General features: G+C 37.8%; 1 protein-coding gene across 7 annotated transcripts in view; it reads left to right on the forward strand.

Annotated features, from left to right (window-relative positions):
• Window positions 1–27,084, forward strand: part of ZMIZ1 (zinc finger MIZ-type containing 1) — a 321,213-nt gene that overhangs the window by 195,263 nt on the left and 98,866 nt on the right. For all 7 annotated transcript variants that reach the window (XM_042818839.1, XM_042818844.1, XM_042818843.1 and 4 more), the window contains one exon: window positions 5,360–5,465. In XM_042818839.1, coding sequence (XP_042674773.1) covers window positions 5,360–5,465 — 106 coding nt within the window. The remainder of the gene's footprint in view (window positions 1–5,359; window positions 5,466–27,084) is intronic.

Below are 27,084 nucleotides of genomic sequence, written 5' to 3' on the forward strand. Positions count from 1 at the left end.
AGAAGGGCAGGGAGAAGAGCTTGCTGGGATGTAGATCCTTAGTGCTGCAGAAAGGGGAAAAAAAAGAAAAAGAAAAAGAAATGCAGTTAAATTCAGCAGAGAAAAAGAAGTTGGTGGCTGAATTTCTCAGCTTTTCTCATTATTAAAACTTAACTCTCAAAATTTTGCCCTCACTGTCAATGACCCTGTCATTTGGATCTGTGCAGAGCTGTGTCACAGGTGGTGAATTTGACATCTCAGTTATGAATGCAGTATTGTCCAGATTAAAGATTTGAATGGCTTTTGGAAATCAGATTTTTGTACTGGCAGTTACCATTAAAATTATGGTTTTTTGCATATAAGTATGTATTAGTTTTAGTATCAGTACTGTATCTCAGTTAAAATAAAAGCTGGATGTTTCTATGTGTGTAGCAAAAATATTAGGAAACAAGTGTGTAGAATACCATAGAGGAATACTAAGTATAGAACCTTGGGTTGGCTGGCTAAGCAGTTTCCTCTTTATCATTATGGTGTCATTGACAAATATATCTTTTTCTTTTCTTTTCTTTTTTCTGTCATCTGAATTTTTGCCTGTGCACTGAATTTGAATTTGCAGTTAGAGAAAGCCCGAGTATGTTAGCAAGTGGTATCAGATCACTTAACCATGTTGATAATTGATACCATGTTGATTCAATCCCACCTGATCAACATTGTTACTCAAGTATGATCTAAATCATGGCAGATTTCACACTTGGGACTGTTGCTTGTGTGGGGTGCAGGCAAAGTGGCATGACACCAGCTGGCAACAGGTATCCACATTGCTGAGATTAAGTTTAGGATGGATGGACCTAATAGAGCTTAATATCCTATCTTTTTCCCTAATCTTAAGTGTTTTATAGATATTGAGTAGTCTACTGTAAATACCCCAACCCCTGGACTCCAGAGATTGCTACTTTGTTCTAGTGCCTGAACCTCAAAAGTTTTCCCAGTATTTATCTTCAGTCACTTATACACTGGGCAGATGAATTCTAGTTGCACATGAATCTGATGGACTCATGGTGATGTTCTGCATGACTCACATAATACTGATTTTGTGCAGATATGTGAAAATTGATCTGCTCTTTTCTCTTGGATTAAAATGAAACTATTGATACATTCTTCAGAAATTCATTTTCAACATTTTATTCCTGTTGTTGAGTCTGAATTCATTTATTCAGTATTTCTGCCTCACCAGTTATGCCTAATTTTCTGTTTGGATGTCCGATTTTTCTATGCATCTATAATAGTTCATACATGCTTTAATTTTTTAAAACATTTCTGTAGTTTTTCAAGGTTATTTTGAACTCTTACCATAGTCTTAAGTGCTTGCAGACCCCTCTGCATGTTATCATGTAGAAGTTTTGCAAGTTAACTTCTTTCATTGTCTGTGTCAAAATAGAACACATAGAAGTGGCCTGTATCTAGGACATGTTGTGATCTGGCAGAGGAATATTAGTCAATAGTTTATAAGGAAGTTTATACGTTTTTATAATTTTAAAGTTTTATAAGTAAGTTTATGCTAATGTCATCTAAGCTCTGCTCATCTGTTGTAACGATGCCATATTGAGCAACGTCAAAAGGCCTATTTGAGATAAGATAGATGTACTACTTTCCTTATATTTACAGGGCCAGTTAACTCATCGAAGAAGAAAACTGCACTATGCTGATGGATTTGGGATGATGCTCTGTATTGCAAATGTAATACTGATTTAGTAATTTATTTTGTTATCAAACTGAGTAACTGAAATTTCTAAGATTCACCTTTTAACCGTCTTACTAACAGAGATTTGGTGTGTCTCCAAAGCCTTTGCCTTGAATGAACTCCTGGCAATAATCACAAGCAGTTACCAGGTTTGCCCAGGCTAGTTCCTTTGAGGCACTCTGAGATATATTTTATTTGGGTCTACTGGTTTGAATATACTAAATTTACCAACAGTCTTCTTGTTGATTCTTTGTGTTTTCTGGACCATATTCATGCAATATATTTATTGTCTTGCTTCTGAGAATCCCAATGTTTATTTAAAGAGAGAGGAAGTCCCTGGTATACAAGTTCATAGGAGGAAAGCCTCCCCAGTATCCAATGAGCGGTATAAGAAATGATGCAGTGCCTCTGCAGCTGTGAGCAGCCTGCAGCCCTTGTTGGAGGGCACACAAACCACTCTGTTGAACTTTCAGTTTAAAATAAAAGTAAGTATTTGGCTGCTGCTGTTGAGGGAACGATGTCAAATACAGTCACTTAAACATTTTTGTGAGCCTACAAAGACACTGGACATAAAGTGGACCTGCTGTATCTGTGTAGGCAGGACAGTGGCTGAGAAGCAGTGTGTAGCATCCAAAGGCTGGGGAGCAGCAGGACATGGCGTGCCCTCCTGAGCACTGCCAGAGCAGTTTGTTTCACACAGCTTCTTCCAGCCTTAGAGGAGTGGGGAGAAGAAAAACTTGGGTGGAAAATAACTCTTGGAAATTTTATTAAAAGTGTTTGTTTTCCACTAAGTAGTTGAGCATTTTAGTTTTGCTCTCTGAGGGGAGGAAGATTTTCTGTCCTCTCTTTCAATGGAAAACCTGTTAAATTTAGATTATTTTTTAACAAAAGTGAATTTTAATTTGTTTTCCTTTATGACTGATGAAAAACTTGAGCAAAGAGTGACACTTGACCAGCTGACTTCACTAGGCTCACAAATTTGGGTTGTTCCTCCTCTCACTTGCTCTCCTGCCTGCTGCTCTTGTGGGAGAGGCACAGCTGGCCCATACCATGTTGAGCTTGCACAAGATGGTGCCCAGGCCAAGGGCATGGCCAGCATTGTGAGCTCTGCTTTCTATCAGTCACAGCAAGGTACAGAGTGGGATTTTCTCTGACTGTTAGAGGAAATTCAGAGAAGGAAACTGCTGCGAAATGAGAGTGTAACAGAGTAGACCTTGGCCTGCTCTTTCTTTCCAGTCTCTTTTGCGGAGACATTGCAATCATAGATAGTTGTGGGTTCAGGAGTTTATGGGTTTTGTATTTCCTGAATTATCTTAGGAAACATGATTTCCATAATTAGCATAATGTCAGTTCAGAGTACTGACCAGACCTGTGGCTAGTTTGTCTCAGTATTTATAACTGCACTTTTAAAAATGAACTAAGCATACAAGCATATGATGCAGGTTTCTTTAGTGTTGTGTGCTTGCTGATGAACGGCCATATCTGCTTTTGTTCCTGACTGGCTTCAAAATGAGTAGTTTGATGATAACGTGCTTTTTCAAGAAAGAAAATGGGAGGGCCCTTTCTTTCTGATCATGTGGTGGATGGTGCCTGAAGGAAATTAAATAATGTTTACACGTTAATGGCACATTGCCTTCAGGAACTTTCAACAGGGCTTTCATTAATTTAAATGAATTTTTCTGTTTCCTACCGATCCCTTCTCTAGCATGTACCTGTCAGTGAGCTGTGGTAGCACTGGGATTCAGAAAGGGGATACTTAAGTGTGGAAATATCCCCTGGATCTCGTAGCAACCCATCATTTTTTGCCTCCTCTTGTTGATCTTTAATGAAACACAAAATATCTAGTTGTTATCTTATTGTTCTTTTCTATATATTTTGTTTGTTCTAATCTTTATCTTGATGCAAGTTCAAACCCAACTTCATAATGAAAATATTAAGAACTGTTGTATGTAAAGGATTAAAGTTTGATCTGCCAAGTTAGATGTTTTTTGATTTATCAAAAATATTTACAGCTTTCCTCCCAAATTATTTTCTCTTTCCTGTAGTCAACTTAGTCAATTTTAATTATAAGGAGAAACAAGAGCTAAAATACAGATATGATTGTGTGTTGCTGGTAGTAGTGCTGTGTAGTACTGATAATTCCAAATTCTCTTTTAACTCCCCTGAAGTCCCCTACTGCTCAGATTTGAGACTGGGAAAGTAGAAGAAATTAGGGAAGCATCCCTCCTGCTTAGTAAATTCAGATGAATTTGTGATTTCTAAATTAGTTGGAAAAGCAACAACAAAAATCTACCCAGGAATAATATCTATGATACTTCTTTCTTGAGAAAGAAATCTGATTCTTTACTGTTAACTGTGGAAAGTGGATACTGGAAAAAAATTTCCAAATAATAAGCTTCATGTTATGGTGTTCAGAATGTAGGCCAGAAAGGTGAATTCATTCATAATCTCTAGGTTGTCGTATATCTTGATTCCTTACTCTGTTCTGTGTCATTGCATCTTTGGGGAGTCAGTGCTGGACACGGTTTATTGCACTGTCACTGATTTAGAAAGAATTTTTCAAGTGGAGACGGGTGGGAAAAGGGTATTTTCTTGTATTCTAAGCTATTTAGGGCTGGAACTTTCTTTTACTTCACTCAGAGACATTGTGTTTTGTTTCTTGTGGAGTTCTTTGACCACTGTTTCAATTCAAAGTTTTGAAAGAATATGTTAAGAATAATCAGTTTTCTTTATGCCTCTGAGTCTGAAGTCATCCTGTGCAACTCAAAGGCAATTAAAAGATCTGCTGTGTACAACTGTAGCATAGCTTGCCAGAACGACCACAGTATTGTGTTTATACTATGCAGATTTTTATGAGGATACATTCTTGGCTGATAGTTGAGTTGCTGGCCTGGAGAAACTGTTGACTACTTTCCATCCTTAACCCTGGTCAGTCATTTGCCTAGTTGGGCTAGTCCTGCAAGAAATTTAGATTCCTTCTAGTTAAGTTCCTTTTTACTAGGAGAAATTAAAAAAAAAAAAAAGAAAGAAACACCAAGCCCTTCTTTCTATATTTGATGTGTCTGGCAAATAGTCACAGGCCTATTTATTCTAAAAGCCATAGTAAATGTGTTTTGCAATACAGTATTGTTGAAATGCAGCAACTGTGACACTGATCACAGTAGAGGAGGAGGGCATTTTAACCTAAAAGCCATATTCAGTGCTCTTAAGAGTAGGGCCAGGAACTGTGACCCAGGGACAGAGATATAGGAGATTGCTTATCCTCAGTTCTCAAGTACAGTGAAGTGTATTCTGTATAATCTTCTCATTTGGTCTTTTTTTAATTAATTTTTTTTTTTTTTTTTTTTTTTTTTTTTTTTTTTTTTTTTTTTTTTCTGGAAAATCTTTGTCCCTCCAACTTTAAATGATCTGTGAGGCTTTTCTTCTGGCATGTGTTTAAATAACGAGATCACCAGAAGAGATCCATGTGTTCACTTTGCTGTGCTTGCTGTGTTAACTACAGACTCATATCATATTTGTACTGTGGATATTGCAACAGCAGATTCAGTTGTCTAACGTTACTGCTGATAAGCAGGTTAATGCAACTTTGAAAGAGGCTTGAGTAACCCCTAATGAAGCTTTCTTTATTTCCCTCTGCAGGTGGTGAGTCGAGTGGCAGCTCAGCAAGGATTTGACTTGGATCTTGGATACAGGCTACTGGCAGTATGTGCAGCCAACAGGGACAAATTCACTCCAAAATCAGCGGGTAGGAAACGTCTTTTTTGGTATATCCATGATTTTTGAATGATCATACTCTGAATAACTACTGCTTACTACTGAATTGGTTCTTTAAAAACAAAAGACAACTAAGTATACCGTGGCAACAGTGCTGCAGATCTTGGCATTTTAATAGCATGCTCTTCTGAAAACAAATGATGAAGGCAGCATGCATGTTTCCCAAGCAGTGCTGTTTGTTGTCCTGTTTGACTTTATAGATGAAGCGTTACTTTCAGAAACACTGATGCTCAGTAATCTCAGGGAGGGAATGAGCACTCTCAGACCCCTCCATCTTGATAAACCATTGATTTTATGTCATATGTCAACCTCTCTTACATCTTTCACGTTCAATCTGTAGTTTCAGATACAGCTGTTGCCAGGCTCTCATTTCTGGACTGCATATGTCTGTGCAAAGCAGTAGCACAGTTTCTTGTAGGTCTACTCATTCGTTTTTGAATTTTGAGGCAAGAAGAAGTGGGAATGACATAACAATAATACCAAGTTGTTATTTTTTTCTGGTATTTTATGTAAATAATCTGTTATGGGTCTCTGATAAAGTAACAATATTTGATTATGATTTATCGCTTTTGCTCTTCTGTATAGTAAAAGCATAAAATGCTCTTTAAGATCTTTCTGCTTCTCACATTGTGTTCTATTTATGTGGAGCATTCAATTTTGATTTTCTTTTTTGTAGCTGATGAATCCCAATATAATGTGTACTGGCTTGAAAAAGAGGCAGATAAATGCTCTGTTCCAGAGCGTAGATAACTTTTCTGGTTAGCAACTGATACACAGTCACAGTGTAAGAACATCAGAAAAGATTACCTTTTTCCAAAGCAGTAATGTGCAGTCAGCTAATTGGGTATTAGTAGCATTTATTTTCATGTTCCTTACCAGTTTTTATCGACCCCGAACTTCTTTCTCTCATAATTGTTCTTCAGTCCTTAGAGCTCTAAGGAGTTCCTCACGAAAAAGCAGCTTTCATATCATAGCATGTTAATTGGACTCTCTGATTAATCCTTTGTATGGGAATGGATTATTAATTTTACTAAATGTCCCATGAACTGTCTAATTTTCTTCCAGGAAAACTTTGTGGAAGATGAAACATTTAGTTAACCAGGCACAATCTCCTTTTTTCTGAATTCATAGCAAGCTTCTCCAACTGTTAGCTGTCACTTCTCTGTGGGTTTTTTTAAGGCTTGTGTGAGGATTTCATGCTAGGAGTGCATTAACCAAGACTTTTGATTCCTGGTAAAAGTATTCATACTCTCTCTCAGCAGTTCTTCCTGAGGTGTGTCTCTATCAATGTGTTAGTGGAGGTGAAGTTGTCAGTCTTGGGGTTTTTTTTCATGTTACAGTCCTTTGTCTTTCTAACAGGTATCAGAGGATGGTCTTGAAAGCCACTGTCAGTCATAGAAAAACCCAGCTTCTGTGTTTCATTTCCACAATTAGTTATTTTTTTGGAGTATCCTTTTCTGTTCCCCCGTTCTCACTACCCCAATCCATACAGATTTCAGTCTTTCCATTGTTAATTGATGCAACACAGGGAAAGTTGATAATGAATTCATGAGCTCTTCCCCCAGTGTACTGTAAAAAAAAATGCTTTTCAGTCTTTTTTTTTTTTTTTTTTTTTTTTTTTTTTGCTTCCTACTTCCCAGACACATACATAACTAATATATTACCAGTGATCTTAAATAGTTGGTTTCACAACTACTTTAGTTTTACCATGTATTTAGTTGTTTCACCTGTTGTTCCTGGGATTTCAGCATGCCCAACCACATTGCATTTTTATTGCTCTTTTTGCCTGTATTAAGTATTCATAACTCAGAGCATGCCATAATATATTTTGTGAAATATCAAATACAGTCCCTACTCTTAATTGTGTTAAGTTCATATATGACTTGCAAGAGCTACTTATATGGGCTGCTTGAAAGACTGACAGGTGAGGATTATAGATATGAAATTGTTTGAAACTATCCCAATTTTTCTTCTTCAACATTTGAACATGTTTTCTGATTTCTGAAGTAACAGTGGTTCTGCTCCATCATTCAGTTATTGTAAAAATGTTGAGATTGTCTCTTGCTTATTATTGTTGTTTTTTTTAATAATGAACATCATTGAAAGTGGCATTTTATGATTTGCTTAAGTTGATAAGGATTCTTGCATGCTGTTTTGAGTAACTCATTCTTTTTGCTTTTAAGTCACATCTTTATTTTTAAGACACCTTCAACACTTCTTTGTCACTTTCTGACAGAAGTTTCTTAATTGGCATTATCTTTAATGAAAAAAAATTTGTTTTTCCCTTCCACTGGGCTGAAGGGAAATTTGCAGTGGCTTGAATTTGTTCCTCCAAGTAGGAATTTAATGCTCCCAAAGCGATGGCTTTAAAGATATTTTCAATCCATAGTGTGTAATTTCTGATACTCTGAAATATGAAAAGAAAAAACTTCTCAACTTAAACCAAATTAAACCCTTTGGAAGTCCACTTGCTATTAGTGCTTCTGTATAAACTACTGTGAGGCTTACTGACTGATGTCCTGCAGGTCAGGACACCTCAAGGGGCCTTACATTGGTGGCTCTCAGGCTCTGCAGCTCTGCTCAGTGAAATTGGTGGATCTCCCCAGGCTGAAACTGGCAGAAAATGTTTGCTGGTATGGCTTGCTTTTTGTTTGGCTGGCTCTCCGCAGGGCCCAGCTGAGAGTTAGGAGTCAGCTGGTGGTGTCCAGCAGTATCTGTAATTACAGTTAGAAGTCATCTGGAGCCCGAAGTCAGAGAGTGTGACACCTGGCTTCACAGCTGGCTCAGAAATACACACCTCTGGTTAATACAGTCAGCACCACACTGTTTCATGCCACTTGGTTGAAAAAATTTTAGTGATCGGTGTCTGCTGACCTGTCTCACATAAGCTAGGAGTCTAGGGAACGATTCCACAAGCTGCGAATGGCAGGGAAGGAATGGGAAGATGGACAGCTGGAGCCAGGCGGGGCAGAAGCTTTCTCAGGTGGCACAGCCTCAGCCAGAGGAACCCACAGGAACCGACCAAGAGCCGTCAGCTCCTTAGCAGTTCCCAAATTCAGTATTGCCAAAACAGTGTTTGATGTTGCACTTTGTCTGTCTTGTTTTAATTGGCCGTTGAGGTAGTCAGCAATTAGCTAATATGAATTGTTTTGGAATATGCCTTGAGGGGACACCCGTGTGGCATGAAAAATATTGAAAAGTTGTTGTGCACTTTTAAATAGTAATGACAGTTTACTGACTGTTCCTTTTGCCTCTGCTTTCTGGTGTTTGTACCTGAAATGAAGTGGTGCCTCCTTTTATTCTTCTAGCCCATGCTGCTGCATCTGGGCTGCTGCATCAGCAGGAGGTCAGACACAGCGTTTCCCACCCTAAAGACAAAGTCTTTAAAAATATATGTCTCTCTTTTGGTGACAGCTGCTCTCCAAATCTTCCGAGGCAAATTCCTCTGCCTTGTCGTGACACCTATAGGGAATGGCACAGCAGGTTAGCTGCATGCTCATTTGCTTTCACACTGCAGCAACCTCAGTCGCTCTTAGTATGCGAGTGCTGGGGTGTTTGCGTATTCCTTTCTTTCTACCTTATGTCTGAGTTCTGCTTTCACAACGGTGCCTGCTTGGACATCTGAACTTTTTCTGAGCGTGTTACCTGCTGCTTTTATTTTATTTGGTAGCTTTACTTTAAGCCCATTATTTAAGTAAAACAGAATATAACAATCAATGTTTGTTAAAAAAAAAAATCTGAGAGGGAATCATTTTCTGTAATTTTTTTTTTTTTTTTTTTTTTTGATAGTTTATTGAGCTACTGAACTTCTTCATTGGTCTTAAAGCTACTTTTGCTTTTGTCAGGAGGCCAAGCTGAGGCCAGGCAAGGGGGTGACAGGATGAGATCATACAGGGCGCTTTGTCAGAAAAGGACAGTGTTCAGTATCTCTGAAAAAGAGAGAGAGACAGAGGGAAAGAAGCCCGAGGGCAGAGCTGTGCAGAAAAGGTACTTTTGCAATCACTGAGAAGCTACAGCAAACAAATGCTCTGATAGCTTAGATGGGCAGCTAAGTGTTACGTGCTTGATACAGAGATATCAATCCCTTTTTGATAATGGCTTGTTTTCAGTCCCTTAGGCTCTGCTTGGTGTGCTTTTGATTTTACATTTGTAGAGCAGTATTATTTAATATTCTTAATTGTATATGAAGCATAAACTTTATGCTTCATATACATACACATTTATTTTTTTTTATTTTATTTAGCTTTTATCACTATAATGTAACTGTAAAGTAATAGGGCTGCTCATAGTCCATACGATACCAAAGCTATGAGTAAAATGGACCCTGAGTATGTCTAGAGCATGAGTGACCTTAAAGCTAGATGAACATTTTGCCTAAGTTTCCAATAATGCTCATATTTTCTGTGGAAGGAAGGCAGCTAAAAGGATTAGAAGTATGGAATGGAAATTACTGCACCCAGTGCTGATGGCATCCCTTCAGCTTTCAGAAACCAAATGATCGACTTGCCTACATTTGGAAAGAAATAGCATATGAAATGTCAGTCTTATACCTCATACCAAAGATTGCCAGCAAATCAAGTCAGAATAGTCTCTTACAATTGGAGAAGAAATGTGAATACTGTAGTTGCATTTAGGAAAGTGACTGACAAGAATATGTAGGCAACTTTATGAGAACGGAGTAGAACAACTGTGCTTGGGTTGCTCATGAAATTAAAGCTGAGCGGAGTTATGAGTTTATGTAAATAATAACAAAGTAAATGCTTAGAACAAGGTGAATTGTGAAGCTACAGGACAGTGCTGCCACAAAAGCATATGGGGTTAGATTAGCATATAGATAGAACAAAATATGGAAATGAGAAGCAATTATGGCAGTTGGATTTGGAAAAGGCTTGCAGAATACAGACACCGAAATGGAAGATGAAACTGCTTTCTAAAAGATAAAATTCAATAAACTTATGAAAAGGACTTTATAATGTGGTTCTTAATGTGATTGGAAGCTGGGTTAAAAGCCTTTCTTATTTGTGAATTCCTTAATTCTGGTTGCATTTCTGTGCAAGTGTCTGATCCAGTGGGCCTTAGCATTAGTGTCCTAAAACTATCCACTTGACACACTTCATTAAAATAAAGGCAGCACTTTCTTTTAGCTGTTACCTCTTGAAACTGCTTTTGATGCAGAAACTGACTACCTTTCAGTTGATCTGTAGGTTCACTTTCCAGCTCTTAGCACAAATTCTTATTGTGTGCCCTTGACAGCTTTACTTTCTGTTTCGTATTTTTATAGGTTTGAAGCAAGGATAATAATACACCTTCCATCTACTTTTATTTGTCTGGTTTAATTAAAGTCAATATTATACAGGGCAGAAAATACCTTTTTCCCTCTAGGTGTGTAGTGGAGCCATGGTTACACCTGGGGCAATTACACTTTATTATCACATAAATAATTCTGTTCTGAAACATGCATTGGCAAAACCATATTTGTATTGTGACTGAGACTGTCTTTCCTAAAGATTTATATTGTATATATCTGACTTGCACAAGTTGGCACCTCTTCTTGGCCAAAATGAAGTCCAGTTAGTATTGCTTGGTGGCAAGTGGCATTGTCTGTAATTTGTGACAGCCTCATTTGCACTGACTGCAGAAAAGGAGATCCCAAGGAAGACCCATTATACCCAGCAGGTTTGTCTCACCCTTGATTTTGATCAGAACACAGATCTCCGCCAGAAATGCAGTTTGGAAAATTCTATCTTGTATCTTGTATCTTGAGCCTCTGTCTGATTGGCTTAGCATGCAGTAGACTTCTCAGGAGCCAGGTAGCAAGCATCTCAGAGTGAAGCATCTGAAGAGCATGCAGAAAGAGAAATGCTGTCCCTGCTAAACCTTAAACTCAGCTATTCTTGTTTACCTTTCCTCTGGGGTGTCTGCTGCTGATGCTTTGGTCTCCATTCCACAGAAGAAGAAACATGGGGCAGTTTTTCATTATCAATTGGTTGGCAGTTCTTCTTTAATGTGAGATTTAGGGCCTTGTGACATACCTATGTAGATAGGTATTATTTTGCTGGAATGACAATTCTATTCATTGTTAGTATTCGCTGTTGTGCACTCTTGTTTATAAAGGAGGTTGCATGACAGAGCTTCTGCTGCTTCTTTTCTGTCTAGGTGAAATATTGGGTGCTTTATCTGGCCTGTTGTTTTTGACATTTGACAGGTCCTTGTTACCATGGTACCAATTTTGACTTTTTTGAGAGATGTGGCAGTAAAACTCTGTCACTAGGTTGGAATGGTTTTTTGTGCTAATGCCTTTGCTGTAGCACTTATGAAAATTGCAGGGGCTCAGCTATAGCAACAAGATAGCTCTATTGTTTTCTTATTCCGTGCCTTAGATTTTCATGAGACTTGTAAGTCTCCCTGAACACTCACTGTACTGCAGATTTAAAGTGTATAGTGAATTAGCTTGTTGTGTAGTTCCAGAGCTCTGTCTTTTACAGGTGTGCACAACACACTTTATTTGGACTGGAACTGGCATTCTCCGAAGAAAATGAATGTCTTCTTCTAAAGGGACCCTATATGTGCTTAGAAACTGAAAATTTGGTGATAGAAACAGATTAGAGCTTGGTCTCAGTGTGAATTTTGATCTTTCATTTTTTCTGTGTGGAGTAATGTATCTGTTTCTCTGAACACAAGGCAAGTCAAAAAGAAAGAAGGAAGGCAGCTGTGAAAAAACATGCATTCATAGGAAAGAAGAAAGCAAACTCTTCAAAATAGCATTTGCCCTTTATAAAGTTACCTTTTCTCAGCTTACAGCATGCCACTCTGAACGTGTTCCTTTTTCATCTGCAGTGCATCCGAATGTACCTCCCTGCCAAGGCTTTTGTCAGCCTGTGTGTCTTGAAGGCATTCAAAGTTCAAAAGCAGTCCAGTTCCAGAGAACAGTAACATAGCCAATGGTAACTTATAGTAACTTCCTTGGGTACTGGTAGCTTTTTGCTGCTGGTGGGCTGGATGACCAAAAGCTTGAACTTTGTGAACAGATCAGATCATCAGGTTCCAGGACAGCCAATTCAATCCATCAATGCAGGCAGCCTCTTAAGAAAAGTTCTTGCTCCTCATTCTCCAGAGAGAACACAGTTATTGTGAAACACTGGTTAATAGACAAGATGTTATATGTCATGTGTCTCCTTATACAGAGGAATTTCCATACTGAGAAGCCTCACTGAGTGTTTTAGTATTTCATCCATTTTAATGCACAGATTCAAATACACCTATTAAAGTGTGCTAACAGCAAGGTACTTAAATAAGTGCTCTGTGATAAAATATGTTCATTGAAGTATCAGTTTAAGAATAATCAACAAATCATCAGGATTCATCATTTTAGCTTGTTCTAATTTGTATTAGTCTTTGTGCCTATTCTGAGAGGGAATTCAAGGAGAAAGACCACAGAATAACAGGAAAGGGATTTGAGAAGTGCTATTAAGTAATATATTTCCAAAACAAACACAGGATTGTTCCATACAGTGAGAGTTATTTTTCTGAGCAATGCAACAGAGGTTAGAATGTTCTTTTTTGATAATGCTTCTGGATCATTTCCATTTTATGAATTCGTTTTGTCTCAACTTACTTCAGTTTCTAATAACTCACATAAAGAACACTATCAAGCTGAGTTTCCTCTACAGATTTTCCAGATGCTGAGGTAATTACCCTTTTTATTTTTTTGAATATCTGACAAAAACTGCAGGAGTATTTGTTTCTCGTTGTGAACTTATTTCAATATCCTAATAAATCCGTGCTTTCTGTACTAATTCTTGACACATCTGTATATGCTAAATCATATTTTGTGGCAGTTATCAGTAACGCCTGGCTTGAGGAATAAAAGGAAGAAAGAAGATTTCACTCAAAGATTGTAATGAAGTTTAGTAGCTTAACATTAATAAAACCCAGATGAAGCTAGAAACTTAGTTGTGTTGAATCTCGTTTCTATGACTTAAACCAGGCTTTTGTGAAAGTACATAAAACAAAGCTGTGATAATGAGTGTGCTTCTGGACCTGCAGGATGCCTCCATTGACACAGGTATTGTGGAGGTTCATAGCATTTCCTTATGTAGCAAAAGGAAAAGGATTATTAAGTGACTATTAACTGATAAGATGCCTGGACATTATGCAGTCATCAGTGAATGTCTTTTTGACTGCTATTTGTCTGCATAGTGTTTCTGCTGTACCTATGCTTTGTTGTTGTGAATACGCATTTCTTTTGTACAGTTACAAAAAAAAAGGGTTTTTTTTTTTACTTTTCTATATGCTTGATTTTAGAGGTTCACTCTCAGGCTTTTTATCTCTCAGCAAAACATAAGGTACTATTATTTCATGTAGGAACTTAGCTCATATGGAAAATGCGATCAACATAATGATTAAATGTAACCCCTTTTGATGCAATCCTTATTTCTTGGAGAAATATCTACATTTAAAGTGTACTGGATTACTAATTTTAGTAGGCAGAACAAGCTACAGATTTTTAAAAATCCCCTGCCTGCCTCTGTTGTCGTTTCCCAACCCCCCATGTAGGCCTCAGTAGATTTGAACCTGCACTTGCTCACACTAATCCTCATCCTCAGTTTTGGGTGTTCAGTCTGGTTTAAAATGTGTATCTCCTAAAGTAAGCTTTCACAAGAAGCATAAATTTAAATGTTTTTAAAGGCAAATTTTACTGACTTGGCTTTGAACTCAATAATAGAAGGATGAACAGGGGCTGCTCCCAAGGAGATAAATTGAAAAAAGAACATCTGCGTACAAAGCAGGGTATTTGTTTCTTGTGTGATAGTCTCCCCTCTGATTGTCTGGTCAGACCCAAATGACATTAATCTTGCTCACTCTGGTAGATATTGTCTTTCCATCATAGAAAAAAAAAAAAACACAAATGAAATTATTTAGTGTATTTACTACAGAAGCAATTTCAATTAAGACAAAGAACCAGAGAGACCTCTAGATTCTCAGTGTGAAAAATGACTCACTGCTGGTCTGAAATGAGATTGGGAGATGTAAATTGTTAGAAATTTATTACAGTTGCTGCCTCCCACTGGGAATGTTGGAGTGGTAGTAGTGGTCCTTGAGAAGCCAGATATTGCAAAAAGCAGAAAGAGATTTTGCCTGAGAAGTCTACTAGCATGGCAGCCAAATGAGTTTGTTTGAAATAATTAGCAGTAACTGCAGTAACTGTGACTCGACCTGCAATCAATGAAGCGTTGGAGTTATCACTGCTGTGCTGTCTTGAGAGCTAAAGTAAAGATTCACAGTAGATTTTTGTTAGAACCGAAATTATATGAATTTCCTGTGTCTGGTTTGTGATGATATCTGTTGTGCCTTGCCAGACAGTAAATTGATTTTAAATTTTAATTAATTGATCAGGTTTCTAAGATGAGCATCATTGCATGTATGTTGGAGAAAGGCTGGATTGACTTTTGTTCAGCCACATTGAGAACTGAAGAAACAAATGTTCTTCCAAAAGCAGAGGTGATTCTTTTTCCTTCAGTGTGTGGAAAAATGGGTAGGTAAAGGCAGATTTTTTTGAGGGTTTCAAATTCAGTGTTTGTTTGTTTCCAGCCAAATATTGGTCCCAGCTTGCAGTGCTAGAGGAAGAGGACAGGCTGCGGAGCCAAAGCAGTGGAAGTGCAGCATGATAGCTGCAAGCTGTAAGCGCTCCTGCCCTGCACTGCCCTTCCTTACACCCAAACTGCAGTGCGAGCAAGATCAGCTTCCACACAAAATTACTCCGTGTCTCTAGAGGAAGAGAAAGTCATGGTGTGAAATAAGAATAATAGCTGAGAGCAAAGTCCTTAAGACTGTGACACACAGCTGGTGAATCATCAAACTGCTTCTGGAGCCTCAATGGGATGCTTTGGTTATTGATTAAACAATAACTCTGACACATGCCAAAATTGAAACTTAGTTCAAACTGAGTGGATTTATTTCTAATCTAAGAACTCAAAGCATGTGTCAGGGCAGAGAAATCAGCAAGATGCAGTTCAGCAGCCAATTTTCTTGTACAGTCCTTTAAACAAGACCTAGACTCTCTGAAGGGCAACAGAGTGGCTTTTAGCATCTCTTGAGAACAACTATTCATGTATGGGCATTTCGGCTTTCTCTTTGTCTATCGTTGTCTATCAAGAATGGGAGACATTGAGGGTGATGTTATTAAAAACAGAGGGGAAATCCTAACACTTGGCACAGTCCCCGTTGCTTCAGCCAGCACTGCAGACTGCCTAACTTCTGCAGCTGGAAGTTAGGTTCTGTGTTCCTCATTTCCATGTGATCTGATAGAATTCACATCTTGCTGCGTGAGCAACAAACATATGCTTTGCTTCAGAGACTGTGGAAGAGGCACTATATCAAACTCTGGGGAGAGCTGTGTTTTCAAATTGAGGTGGGATGGGTAGTATATTGACCCTATATTTAATTAATCTTAAACATGTCTATCAGATTATCTTAAACTGTGTTGACAAAGATGATAATGACCTCCCAGCATAGTCTCTAAAAAGATATTACCAATACATGACTGACTGACTGACTGTGTAATACAGATTGTTCTGGAGAGAAAACTTTTTGGTAAGAAAATAAAATTGTGCATCTATTATATGTTTCTATTCTGAAGAAAATATTATTTGGACTCTGATTTGAAAATGTACTGGAAACTTGGAATGGTCTGGTATGTATTGTATATGTAGTCCCATGGAAGCAAACCAGTTATTCTTTCTACAGGTGCCATTTAGTCTACAGAGAAGAAAAAAATCTCTACAAGATCATTGTTCCATTGTCGTATTTATTTGCATAGGTCCTGTTTTTTTATCTGCCTTTCATCTCTTTGTCCAAAACTCTTTACTTATCATGAGGTCAGTAAAGCTATAAAGGTCGCAGAGAGATTGAAAATACAAAGCTATGCTTGAGAAAGCTTGTGAATGCAAAAATAGATGTCCTTTATAGCAGAGTTGAAGTTGCTAAAATTACTTTTAAGTTTCCATGTCTAGAAGCATTATTTCTTATTGATGCCCTTTCTGAAACCTCTAAGTCTCCCTTTCTCTGGAGAGGAAGCCTCAGCTGTTGGCTGCGCAGGCAGGTGAGAAACTGTAGTATTTGTGTTTTCAGTGTGTACGGACTGAACATTATCAGTCCTGCACATCAAAGAGTGACCATGCTTCTGACAGCTGATTATAAGTTTACACTTTTTAAAGCAAAAGAGTAGCAGTGACAAGTTGAAATAGATCTGCTCCTTTTTCTAATGCAGCAAAAGTATACAGTGTGAAGAAGGGAGAGGTTGCAACATAGGGCAGAGGGAAAGGACAGTGTACACCTGCTCTATCTGCAAAGCTGGTGAGTTCTAGGTGAGCAAATTAGTGTAGGAGAGTCTGAAATTAAAAGAGAGGATAATGTTATAAAATTTGCAATGAAAACCCAGATGTGCACAGGGAAACCTAATCTTTTGGTAACGCAAAAGCCAAGGTAGTGAGAATGAGATGATGTTTTATGTACTGTGCAGGTTATAATGTGGTTCAAATAATACTTCCACAACTAAAATAACTAGTTAAATGTATTTTTCTTACATCTCTTCCAAACCTAATATGTCAATTTATCTTTAAAAACTGAATGGCTTTAAAAGAATTGTTTTATTTCTGTCTCTTATAGCAAATTGCTTTAATAATCCAACCCATATGTTCTCATTCTGTTCTTTTGTTTCAAAACACACTCTTGAAATACATGGAAACTTGTTTTCTTGATAGTAATCAGCTGTCTCTTCAGTGTAATTTGACTCTGAACTTATTAAAACTTATGTTTTAATGTTCTTTTTAAAGCAAAACTTAGGTATGTGCCAAGAGTTCTTGAGTAAACAAAGGACTAGCCATCTCTCTGCACATACACAATTACAAGTGAGATTTCTGAAAAATCACAAAATCCATGACAATTCTGATTATTTTTCAAGTATTTTTTACCAGTACAGTTAATGCAAACTGCACCGCAGACCCATTGCAGCACAGCTTGCTTGGCACAGCTGAGGCACCTGACAGTTGCTCCATTAGCAGTGCACTACCATGCAGCGCAGGCATCCCACTGTGCATTGCAGTATCTTAGTGCACAGGATATGGAAACCCTGCAGTGAGCTTTGTAGATTAGGATTGTGATAGACAGCAGAGAGTCTTCATGAACAAGTACTCTTCTGGGTTCTTTATTTATTTTGAGGAACTTTCTCTGTACTTTCTCCCATAGGGCTCTACTGCGTAGAAGTACAAGTAGCCAGAAGTGAATTTGTGTCTTTTTCTTTGTTTTCCTCTTCTCACTGCTATACCCTTCCAGATCCACCTTTTATTGTAGCAGCCTACAGTTAATGGCTGTCACATATTCCAAGTTTTAGAAGACTGTAAACACAGAATCAGCCGAAGTATCTGAGTTAAAAGGCTTGTTCGAAATGTTATCTGTGTGCTGAGTATAATTGCATGGGAATATTAAAATAAATCAGATTTTCCTGTGGAAGTGCTAAACAGAGAAGCCTGGCAGGACTTGGGGTGTTGATCTTGCTCTCTGCTTTGGTGTCCATGTCTTTCCGCCTCCGGGTAGAAAAAGATTCTATAGAAAATAAATTTTTCTGTGAATTATCTCCTTCCTATAAATTTTCAGCTGTAGTATGTGGAACACAATGTTTTACTCTTCATTTCCATAAAGGGAAAAAGGTATTCTGTCTTTTCCAGAAGGTGCTTGACTTTTGAAAATAAAGATTGGACCACCCAGTTTACAGTGAGTGAAATAATTCTCCTCTCTCACCATTCTTTGATCATGAAGTTGTCCTTATTCTGGCAGGCATTTAGGCCTATGCTTGTCTTTCGAGATTTTCTTAGCCTCTCGTGCATGTTGTAAGTAAAGATGAGTTAAGTGCATTCCTAAATCAGAACCTTAATGCTAATCCTTCAGTCACTGCAAAGAATAAATGAGGGGCAAAGACAAAAGACCAAATTAAAATCAACGAGATTCTATTCAGATGAGCTCTGCTTCAGCAAGCACATATCTAATTATAAGCACACAAGTAGACTTGCTGACGTCAAAGTTAATTAAACTGCTTAAATTTAGGCACATGCTTAAATTCTTTGCTGAATCAGTATTTTTGAACAAACAAGTAATAGGCCAGCATATTGTGGTCAGAAGCATGACTTCTGTGGCTAGGATGGAGTTTAGAGTCCCCCTTTCCTCCACCTCTTCTTCTTAGGCCTTGCTGCTGGGATTTCTAGTGGCAATGGCAAAGGCATGTTTCAGTATGTTATCAATATATTTAATATGACCGTTGGGTCTGTATGACAGAATTGTGCCCAACACACTAAACTTTCCAGACTGGTTTTTCCTTATGTAGTGAATTCCCTTGCTGGTCAAAGCCAAATTACAATCTCCTTTTCATAACAAAATTAAGAAGGAAGAAAGCATGCAGAGAGAAGTACTGCATAAAAAATGCCTGTCATACATAAGAAGCTCTTATTCCTTCAGTTTTTTATGGTTTTTATTTATGGTGTCATGAATAAATAACCCATTATTTGTTGGCCTTGAATCATTAAGACCCTAATAAGAATTAGGAATACAAAGGACAACATGATATGTCTTGCACAGAAATGCACATATGGGAATTTCAGCAATGTTTCGTAAGTGAGCTGGTGCTGGTTGTCAGCTTTTAACTATGCTCCCTGCCTAAATAACATAATAAAGTTGTCCTGGTGTACTAGCAAGGGATTAATCAGAGAGGTACACAGCAGAAGATCAGATTTCTTCCACTTGGTGAAATTCATGCCATGGGGACCTAGGGGCTGCAAAGGAAGTTAATAAAGTTATCAACAGCGATTAGTTCAAAAAGGAAAACCAGGTAAGAGAACTAAATCTATTTAGACTCGTGTTTTAAAACCTACTCGACATTTTGTTCATATGTATGTTATCTTCCAATCACTGTTTCATGGTAATTAGCTGAGTCTACAGCTTAAAATTAATCATCTTCCTTTGGATATTACAGAAAGACATGCGTTCATTTATGTATCCGTATGCTTTCTGATCTCAAAAAAAAAAAAAAAAAAAAAAAAAAACCACAAAATAAATTACCTTCCCTCCTGATGACTTCTACATCGGTTTCATCAACAGTAATTAAAAGCTGCTTGCTTTTGGAAGAATGCTCCCTTACCTTTGCAGTTTGACTTGATGAACAATAGGCAACCTTGTAGTCAGTACTTGCCCACATCAGATTTTAATTTTCTGCCAATTAGTATATATTTGTAGTTATATTTGCAGACTCAAGTAATGTGAGTTGTGCAAGAGACTTGTAAGTCAAATCAGAGCTTCAGTTTGACTTGGTTACTTCTGCCTATATAAGGTGAGCAGTTGGTTGAAGAGGGAATGAGTCAGTTCTCCAGCTGGAGAGCTGAGCTAGTGCCAGGAGTGAAGCACAAGTTTTGCTGTTAGGTATCTTCCACTTGATCCTCCCCTCTACAACAGCAGTTTACCATCATGCAAGCAACTTCTTTATGAGTATACTGTAAATTGTCTTTTTGCTAAACATCATTTTAACCATCTAAAGTGTACATATGTGCAGGGTATGAAGTGCTCTTGCTGTTTACTAAATTTCTCACAAAAAGGCTAATCACTATATTCTTATTAGAGAAGCTGAAGCTGAGTATCTTCAGAAAACATTGCTTTCTGACCTTCAAAGCTGTTACCTCCAGGGCAGAGTGAAGCAAGATATTTGCCTCACTTTTGACTGTGACATTAGTGTCCTTGAAATAGATCACTACAATCCCTTTCTGGTTCAGACTGGCACCCTCTGTGGGTATATAATATTCACTTGGGTACTGATTTTCAGAGGTTTTAGGTAGCTGGATATGTCAGAAAATTGGGAATATAAGGTTAAAAAAATTAAAGAGGAAGGAAAATTAATCACTACATTTTCATTTCCTGTAGTTGAGAAAATGTTTCCTGTGGCAGTCTTTGGCTTAAGCTGCATAGGCTGAGATCAGAGATGATTAATCCACTTCAGCAGAGAAAAGTGGCTGCACAAATCTGTATAAACTAAGGGATCTTTTCTATCTCCTTGATTTACATGGTTAAGAACTATTATGTTCTTAGCTAAAGGCACATTAGTTTAGTCTGCACCAAGACAAATGCCATGGCTTGATAACACACTTACTGTGAATATTTCAATGATATTAAAAAGTTACTAATATTTATATTCCTCAGGTGGTTTTTATACTCGATATACATACTCTATTGATTATATTTATTAATTCGTATGTACTTTGTCTGTATATAAAAACCAAGCATTTTGATCAATACATTCTGATAGTTTTGATGACTATAGAAGGCAGTAAATCTAAATTTAGACTGGACTGGCTGAAAAATGTTAATGAAAATGAAAAATGTAATAATATATTTTATTTTCTGACTAAGCCATGTAAGCAAATCTCCCTGCTATATTTAGCCAAATTCATGCTAAACCTAACGTAGTTAAGTGCATCCGTTGATATCATTATTAAATCATAACATATGGGAGTTACTGATCACGGCAATACAAAGAATTAATCTTTACAGCAGAAGAAACTTTTTCAGTGGGACATTCAGCTTAAGTAACCTGACATGGTTAGCAAGATAGATTGGAGATCAAGTTCCCTCGCACTAAACGTGTTCAGCTACCTACATCATAGATAACAGGTGAAAGCATTTGAGGTCCTGATCATCCTTCAGTGTTTTCAAGAACACTCCATCTTTTGATGTTGGAAAAGACATATTTCCCTTCAGTGCACTGGGAGAGAACTGACACGCCATTTCAGCTTCGAGCAGCACAAAGAACTGTGTCAGATCCCTTTAGAAGTGTTAAGAAGACTCAGTGGGAAGCAAAACCGGTAAAAGTACAGTTCCTCAGGGAAGGTGTAGGTAGTATAGAGGCACAGTCATTCACATAGCTCAGGCAGGTAAACAAAAGTGGTCGTGTTGATCTGCCATTCACCTGTGTGGAGAACACCTCTATTTGAAGATGTATACAAATTAACAGTGGGACTAACCTTTTCTGCTTGCTGTCATCTGAGAGTACTGTCTGCTTTTCTCTTAAGAATGGAGAGAAAGGAGAAGTTACTGTCTTTTAGAGACGATAGGTTCATAAATTCAAATCCACCTACTGCTTTTACCTTAGTGTTCTTTTAGAGCTGTCAGAGAGTCATGGGAAGTCTGGTACTTTTCAGCTGAAAAAAATCCCACACATTCTTCAGATAAATAAGCAATTTCCCACAATAAATAGCAATGGGAACTTTTAGATTCTTCCACTAGAATGAATGATACTAATTGTTCTGCCACTTCCCCACATCCCCCTTTTTCAGGTCAGTGTGGCACATTCCAATTCATGTTTGCTTCAAGGCACAGGAGGAATCCCTCATGGAGAGGGAGGGCTGTTTTATCATGCTCAGATGCGCAAACAGTAAGCCTTTTGCTTCTTCAAATATCCCAGTTTAACAGTAGTTGTGAGGATTCTGGATTCCCCACACACTGCAAAAATGCAGCATTCTTTGTTTTTCCACTACAAATGAACTGAAACCCATAATCTCTAAGCAGAAGTGATTAAAATAGTGTGGAACAGATGGTTTAAAAGCTGGTAAAGACTGAATCTTCTGCTATCTTATTTCTTGAAACAACCACATTAGTTGCTTAGTCAACTTTGAGTGGGCCACCATAACTCACTGGAGAAGGTGAAAAGCACTTGCTTCCTTTTTTCTAATCTTTTTTAAATTAAAAGATTAAAATATAATAATAAATAAAAAAAGATCTATATGTCCTTTAGTTGAGATACAACATCATTTGCATGCATGCCTGAATGGAAATGTTCTGCAGGCCTTTTAACAGTATTACCCATTTTTTGGAAATTTTGTTACTTACACTTGGGTTTTGTTCTCTGTAGGAAAAGGCAAGTTCTAGCTTATAGAATTTAGAGAATGATGATGCCACACTACTTCCAAATACATTATGTTTGTGCTCAGGATATGCAAGCTTGGTACAAACCCTTTGATTTGTACTTAGAAGTTTCTAGACTTTATCATGGTTCAGAGACCTCTCATTAGGAGTGATTTGCCTCCTGTTCCAGAGAAACAGATGCTTTGCGTGTAAGTGTAAGACAAGGAGATCTACAAATCATATGAGGTCTTATCTTCCTCAAAGTATCTTCTTATTTTTTGTAGGTTGCAAATTCTGGAAAGTTATTTTGATATTTCTGAATAACAACAGTTCATTAGTGATACGCTATTTTTTCTACATATCAGTTCTTTGCTTTCAGTGACTACATCAGAAAGTTTGGCTTTTTCTGTAGGAACATTTCAGAGATGTATGTAGGCTGCTCAGAAATTAGTGCCTCCTATTTATTTCTGCAGAAACTACAACAGGTACAAAGAACAAGTTCTCAGCTACAAAACTTTATCAACATCACCACCACCATTAGCTATGCATTTTCACTGGTGGAAAACAAGAGCCTGCATGCTGTGCTTATAATGATCTGCATGACCATCAGGAACACATCGCTGTAGTCACTGCTGAAATGCATCACCCCCCACCCACCTCTGTGCTCACATCCACTGTTTTGTCTCCAGAAATGTTTGAGTGTCAATGAATGTCAGTGGGTGCCATCTTTTCCTCTGTTTAATTCAATTCCACATCTTTGCTTCATAAACACTTTCATGTTTGACACCATTTTGTCAGACTGCCATCTGTCACATGGCAACAAAAAGTACTGAAGTAATGATGAATAGGTTCGATCTCTACTGCCATTCCACTAACATCCACCTCTGATGTCGTGGGGCCAACTTCATAAAATAGGAGGCATTACTTTCAGAGCAGCCATATTTTATGGACTTAAAAAAAGATTTGTTGGTCAGTTTGGATTTTTGTGATACTTGTGGTTTTCCCTTTGTTGTACAAACTTTGCATGACCTGAGAATTTATAGTTTCAATGACTTGATCCTAATTAAATTTAACATTTTTGAACAACGATGTTCCTAGTGAAATAACATTTACTTTCACGTATTTGATAATGGAAAAAAGTCCCATTCAGGTTGGGAGATGAAAAATTGCCTGTGTATATAACGTGCTAAAGGAAGACAGCTAAACAAAACTGCATTTGTAATTTTTTATTTAAATGTTTACAGTTTTGATAAGGTTTAACATTGTAAATTATAATTTAAAAATTGTAATAACTCATTTCTGCTCATGATGATTTGCTAAAGCAAAGCAATTTTGAAAAATACAAGTCTGACCAAATGATCTACAGAACTGATAGCTTCATAGCCATCTCCTCCACCCTCATGTCAACTGATCTTTTAGGCCACCTCTTCTTTCTTCTACTACTGCGGTAATGCAAGCCAAAGAAGAACAACTGAATATCTCATTTATTTATTTTTAATCTAGGCTCTAAGGAACTTGGTTTCTGAAAGTTGTAATTAGAAATAAGGAGGCAGCCTTGTTGTTTGTCTTGGATTCTAGAGAGGCTTTCCTCTGGTTCTTCTTCGTGGAAGATATTGGGTGTTTCATACACTGCAGCTGTATTTACTAAACCAGAGTTATTGCATTATATGTGAGACCTGCTACGACTGAGTAAGGTTTCATCTTTTAAATATTTACTTTGTTTTCCTTTCTTTCCAGAAGGGATTGAGGGCTCAATACAAAATTGTTTTTAATTCCTTACTTTTTTCCTTTAAGGGATGCAGTGCCACTTGTTAGTCAATATGTGGATGCTCAGTTTAATGGACTTAGTATTTCCTAAGGCAGAGGAAGGCAAATGGTGGGGAAAACAAGGATTTTGAAGGTTCACTATTGAAACTTCTGGTTTTCTGTGTTTTTTGTTGTTGTTGTTTTTTAATTCTCGAGAAAACACAGTATAGGAAGTTACATAATTGCATACACATTTAATTTCCTCAAGGCTCTGTGTGGTCTTCATCCAACTTCTCAGATGTTGGCTACAGATGTTTTAAAATCACTTCCTCCCAATTAAACATCTGCTCTGAAGTGACAAAGTGTAAGACCGCATGTCTGAAAGGCCAATGTATACACAGTTTTTGTTAGTAGATAAAAACTTTTTCCCTTGCCTCTACTTTTAATGCACAGACGGTGAGAAATTGCTCTGCTTATTGAACTCTGTGGGGGAGACAGAGTGATGGTTTTAAGTATGCATTTTAAAACATGCTGCTTTTTGTTGATCTTCTGTGAAGACCTTTTGGATGTCTTACTGAGAATGCCACTTGCTGAACTATTTAAGGGTTATTTGCAGTCACAACTGCAGTCTTCTATGATCAAAAGTAGTGGAATAAGATGATCTGGTGACTTTACTACTTAGTTGGAGGGAATATGAAGATACTCCACATTTTCTAAAATTTGATAAAGTGTGACTGTCATGCCAAATGAAGATTGACATGGCCAGTCACCTGCTTTGATTATTCATCCCTTATGGAAATGAATGTATGCAAGAGTAAACTGACTGAATAAATAATAATAATGGTTCTGCATGTGGGATTTGAAAAATAGTGGAAGTGGTAGAAATATATATTTTACTGAATATCAATGGGTTGAGGTAAAAACTGAAAGAAATCTGTTCTTGAAGAAGTCAAGGAAAAACCGTACTGTTATTCTGTGGGGGTGAAACCAACAAAAACCTCACTGTGGTGAAGAAAAACCTTTGCAGATAGAAATGCAGCACTTTTGCATTCAGTTCATCTGCTGGCAAATTAACTTGAATTGAAGTGTGTATAAGGGGAATGAATTTATGTGTTTGTGTATGTTGCTGAAGTACTGAGGTGGTGTCAGGTGATCACACTGTACAGTGTGTTATTTCTTTTGTCGTGTCTCATCTGTGGAAGTGGGAATGAGTTACAAAAGCATGATGACCCATCACTTGCTGTGTTGTTTTTGGGGGGAATAAACAAAAAACAGTCCAAATTACAGGTAAGCGATATTTCAGAGATGAGGCTTTCTCATTAAGACTCGTTATGTATTTTATGTTGGACATCAAGTGAAGTGGTTGAAATAGTGATTTCTCAGGTGGTGTATCTCAGGTAGAACCCCTAAGCATGAAATTCTGTAGAGCTGCAGACAGTTCCAATATGAGCAGAAGTTTGGCTAGCTGTTCGAGAACCTGATTGAAAGATTTGCAACTTGAAGAATTGAACAAATATAACTAGGTGATAACTATTTTAAGTCCCTTTACTTCTTGATCAAAAAAAGTTTCAGAGAGACTGAAATCTTGATCTTTGCTGGTCTTTGACCAGTGCATTCATTTTGTAGAAACTCCTAAGCACCTACTGGTGGTAATGAGGTAACCCAGGCCACACTGAAACACAGGCATAGCAAAATGCCACTTAACCAAGCTAATGAAACCTGGAACTCCTGTTGTGTAGTCACACCCTTGATTGTAATTATATATCTTTTTAAAGGGAAAGATTATATTACTTCTATCCTTAAATATATGATGCTTGCTTTTTAAACAAATAATTAAAAAAATTGTTTCTAGTGTAGTCTGTTAGATAGCTGAATATTGTTGCAGCAAGTACTGGCAGTGCATTTCTGAGAATGTAACCTCATCTGCCTTGGATATTGATAAAGTGCAGAACTTTCCAAAGGATCTAGTCTATGTTTTCCTGATGACCCAGTGCAGTGTTGCTCAGTTGTGGTGCTGATGTAACTCACTTGTGCTTGCAAAGATCCCACAAGAGATCGAGGCCAATTGTGTTAAAAAACTCAGTGTACAGTTTGAAGGTCCTTTCCTTGAGGAACTAGAAATAGATGGGAAAAACAAAGACCAAAGGAAGACAAGGTCTAGAGAAGATGTGGGGGAGGCCGAAGCATAGATTAACTCTGAGTTAAAATGTCAGAAGACTTGGGAGTTGCTGTCTCCAGTCTCCCTGCTGCTTTACTCACACAGTCGTTTTCTGCTACTGCCATCTAGGAGAGATAGGATAAAGAACGTACTGTGTTTGAGGGGCTTCCTCCTGGGTTTAACATCTCCTTAGAAGTGATGAACCTCCTGTTAAAATGAAAAGTCTTAAACTCAATTATGGATACTTTTTGACTAGTTTTAATTTACCATTGTGAGTCTCTGAAAGCAGTCAGAAACCTGATCTAACATGACAGCTCAGTTCAAGGATCATGTTTTTATGAGAACTGGTCCAGAGTAATACGTTAGTGACAGCAGAACTGAAAGATTTGTCTGTTTCACTATCAAGGTTGCATATAAGGGAGTCACTGGGGGGTTCAAAGAAACTGAATGGCTTCTTATTAGCCAGACTAGGGGAGCCAGACATCCCATGGGGACTGAGAGCCTGTATCCATACCCAGCACTTCACCCCGGAGCAAGGTGACCTCCTCACCTACCTCCTGCTAGGCACATCCACAGCCCACCCGGCTTGGTTATTCCCTGAAGTGAGGGTAGCAGACAAATGGTGGATTTGCTGTTAAGCACTAACGTAATTGACTATGTTCATGTGTTGAAGCCCTCTCAATCTGGACTCAAATGGTGGCACAGTGACTTCTCTGTTCACTGTCTTTGTAAATGCAGTCAGTTGTAT

Source organism: Centrocercus urophasianus, unplaced genomic scaffold, assembly GCF_019232065.1.
Source record: "Centrocercus urophasianus isolate 14NV4802_14NV808 unplaced genomic scaffold, USGS_Curo_1.0 seq_17, whole genome shotgun sequence".
Classification (NCBI taxonomy): Eukaryota; Metazoa; Chordata; class Aves; order Galliformes; family Phasianidae; genus Centrocercus; species Centrocercus urophasianus.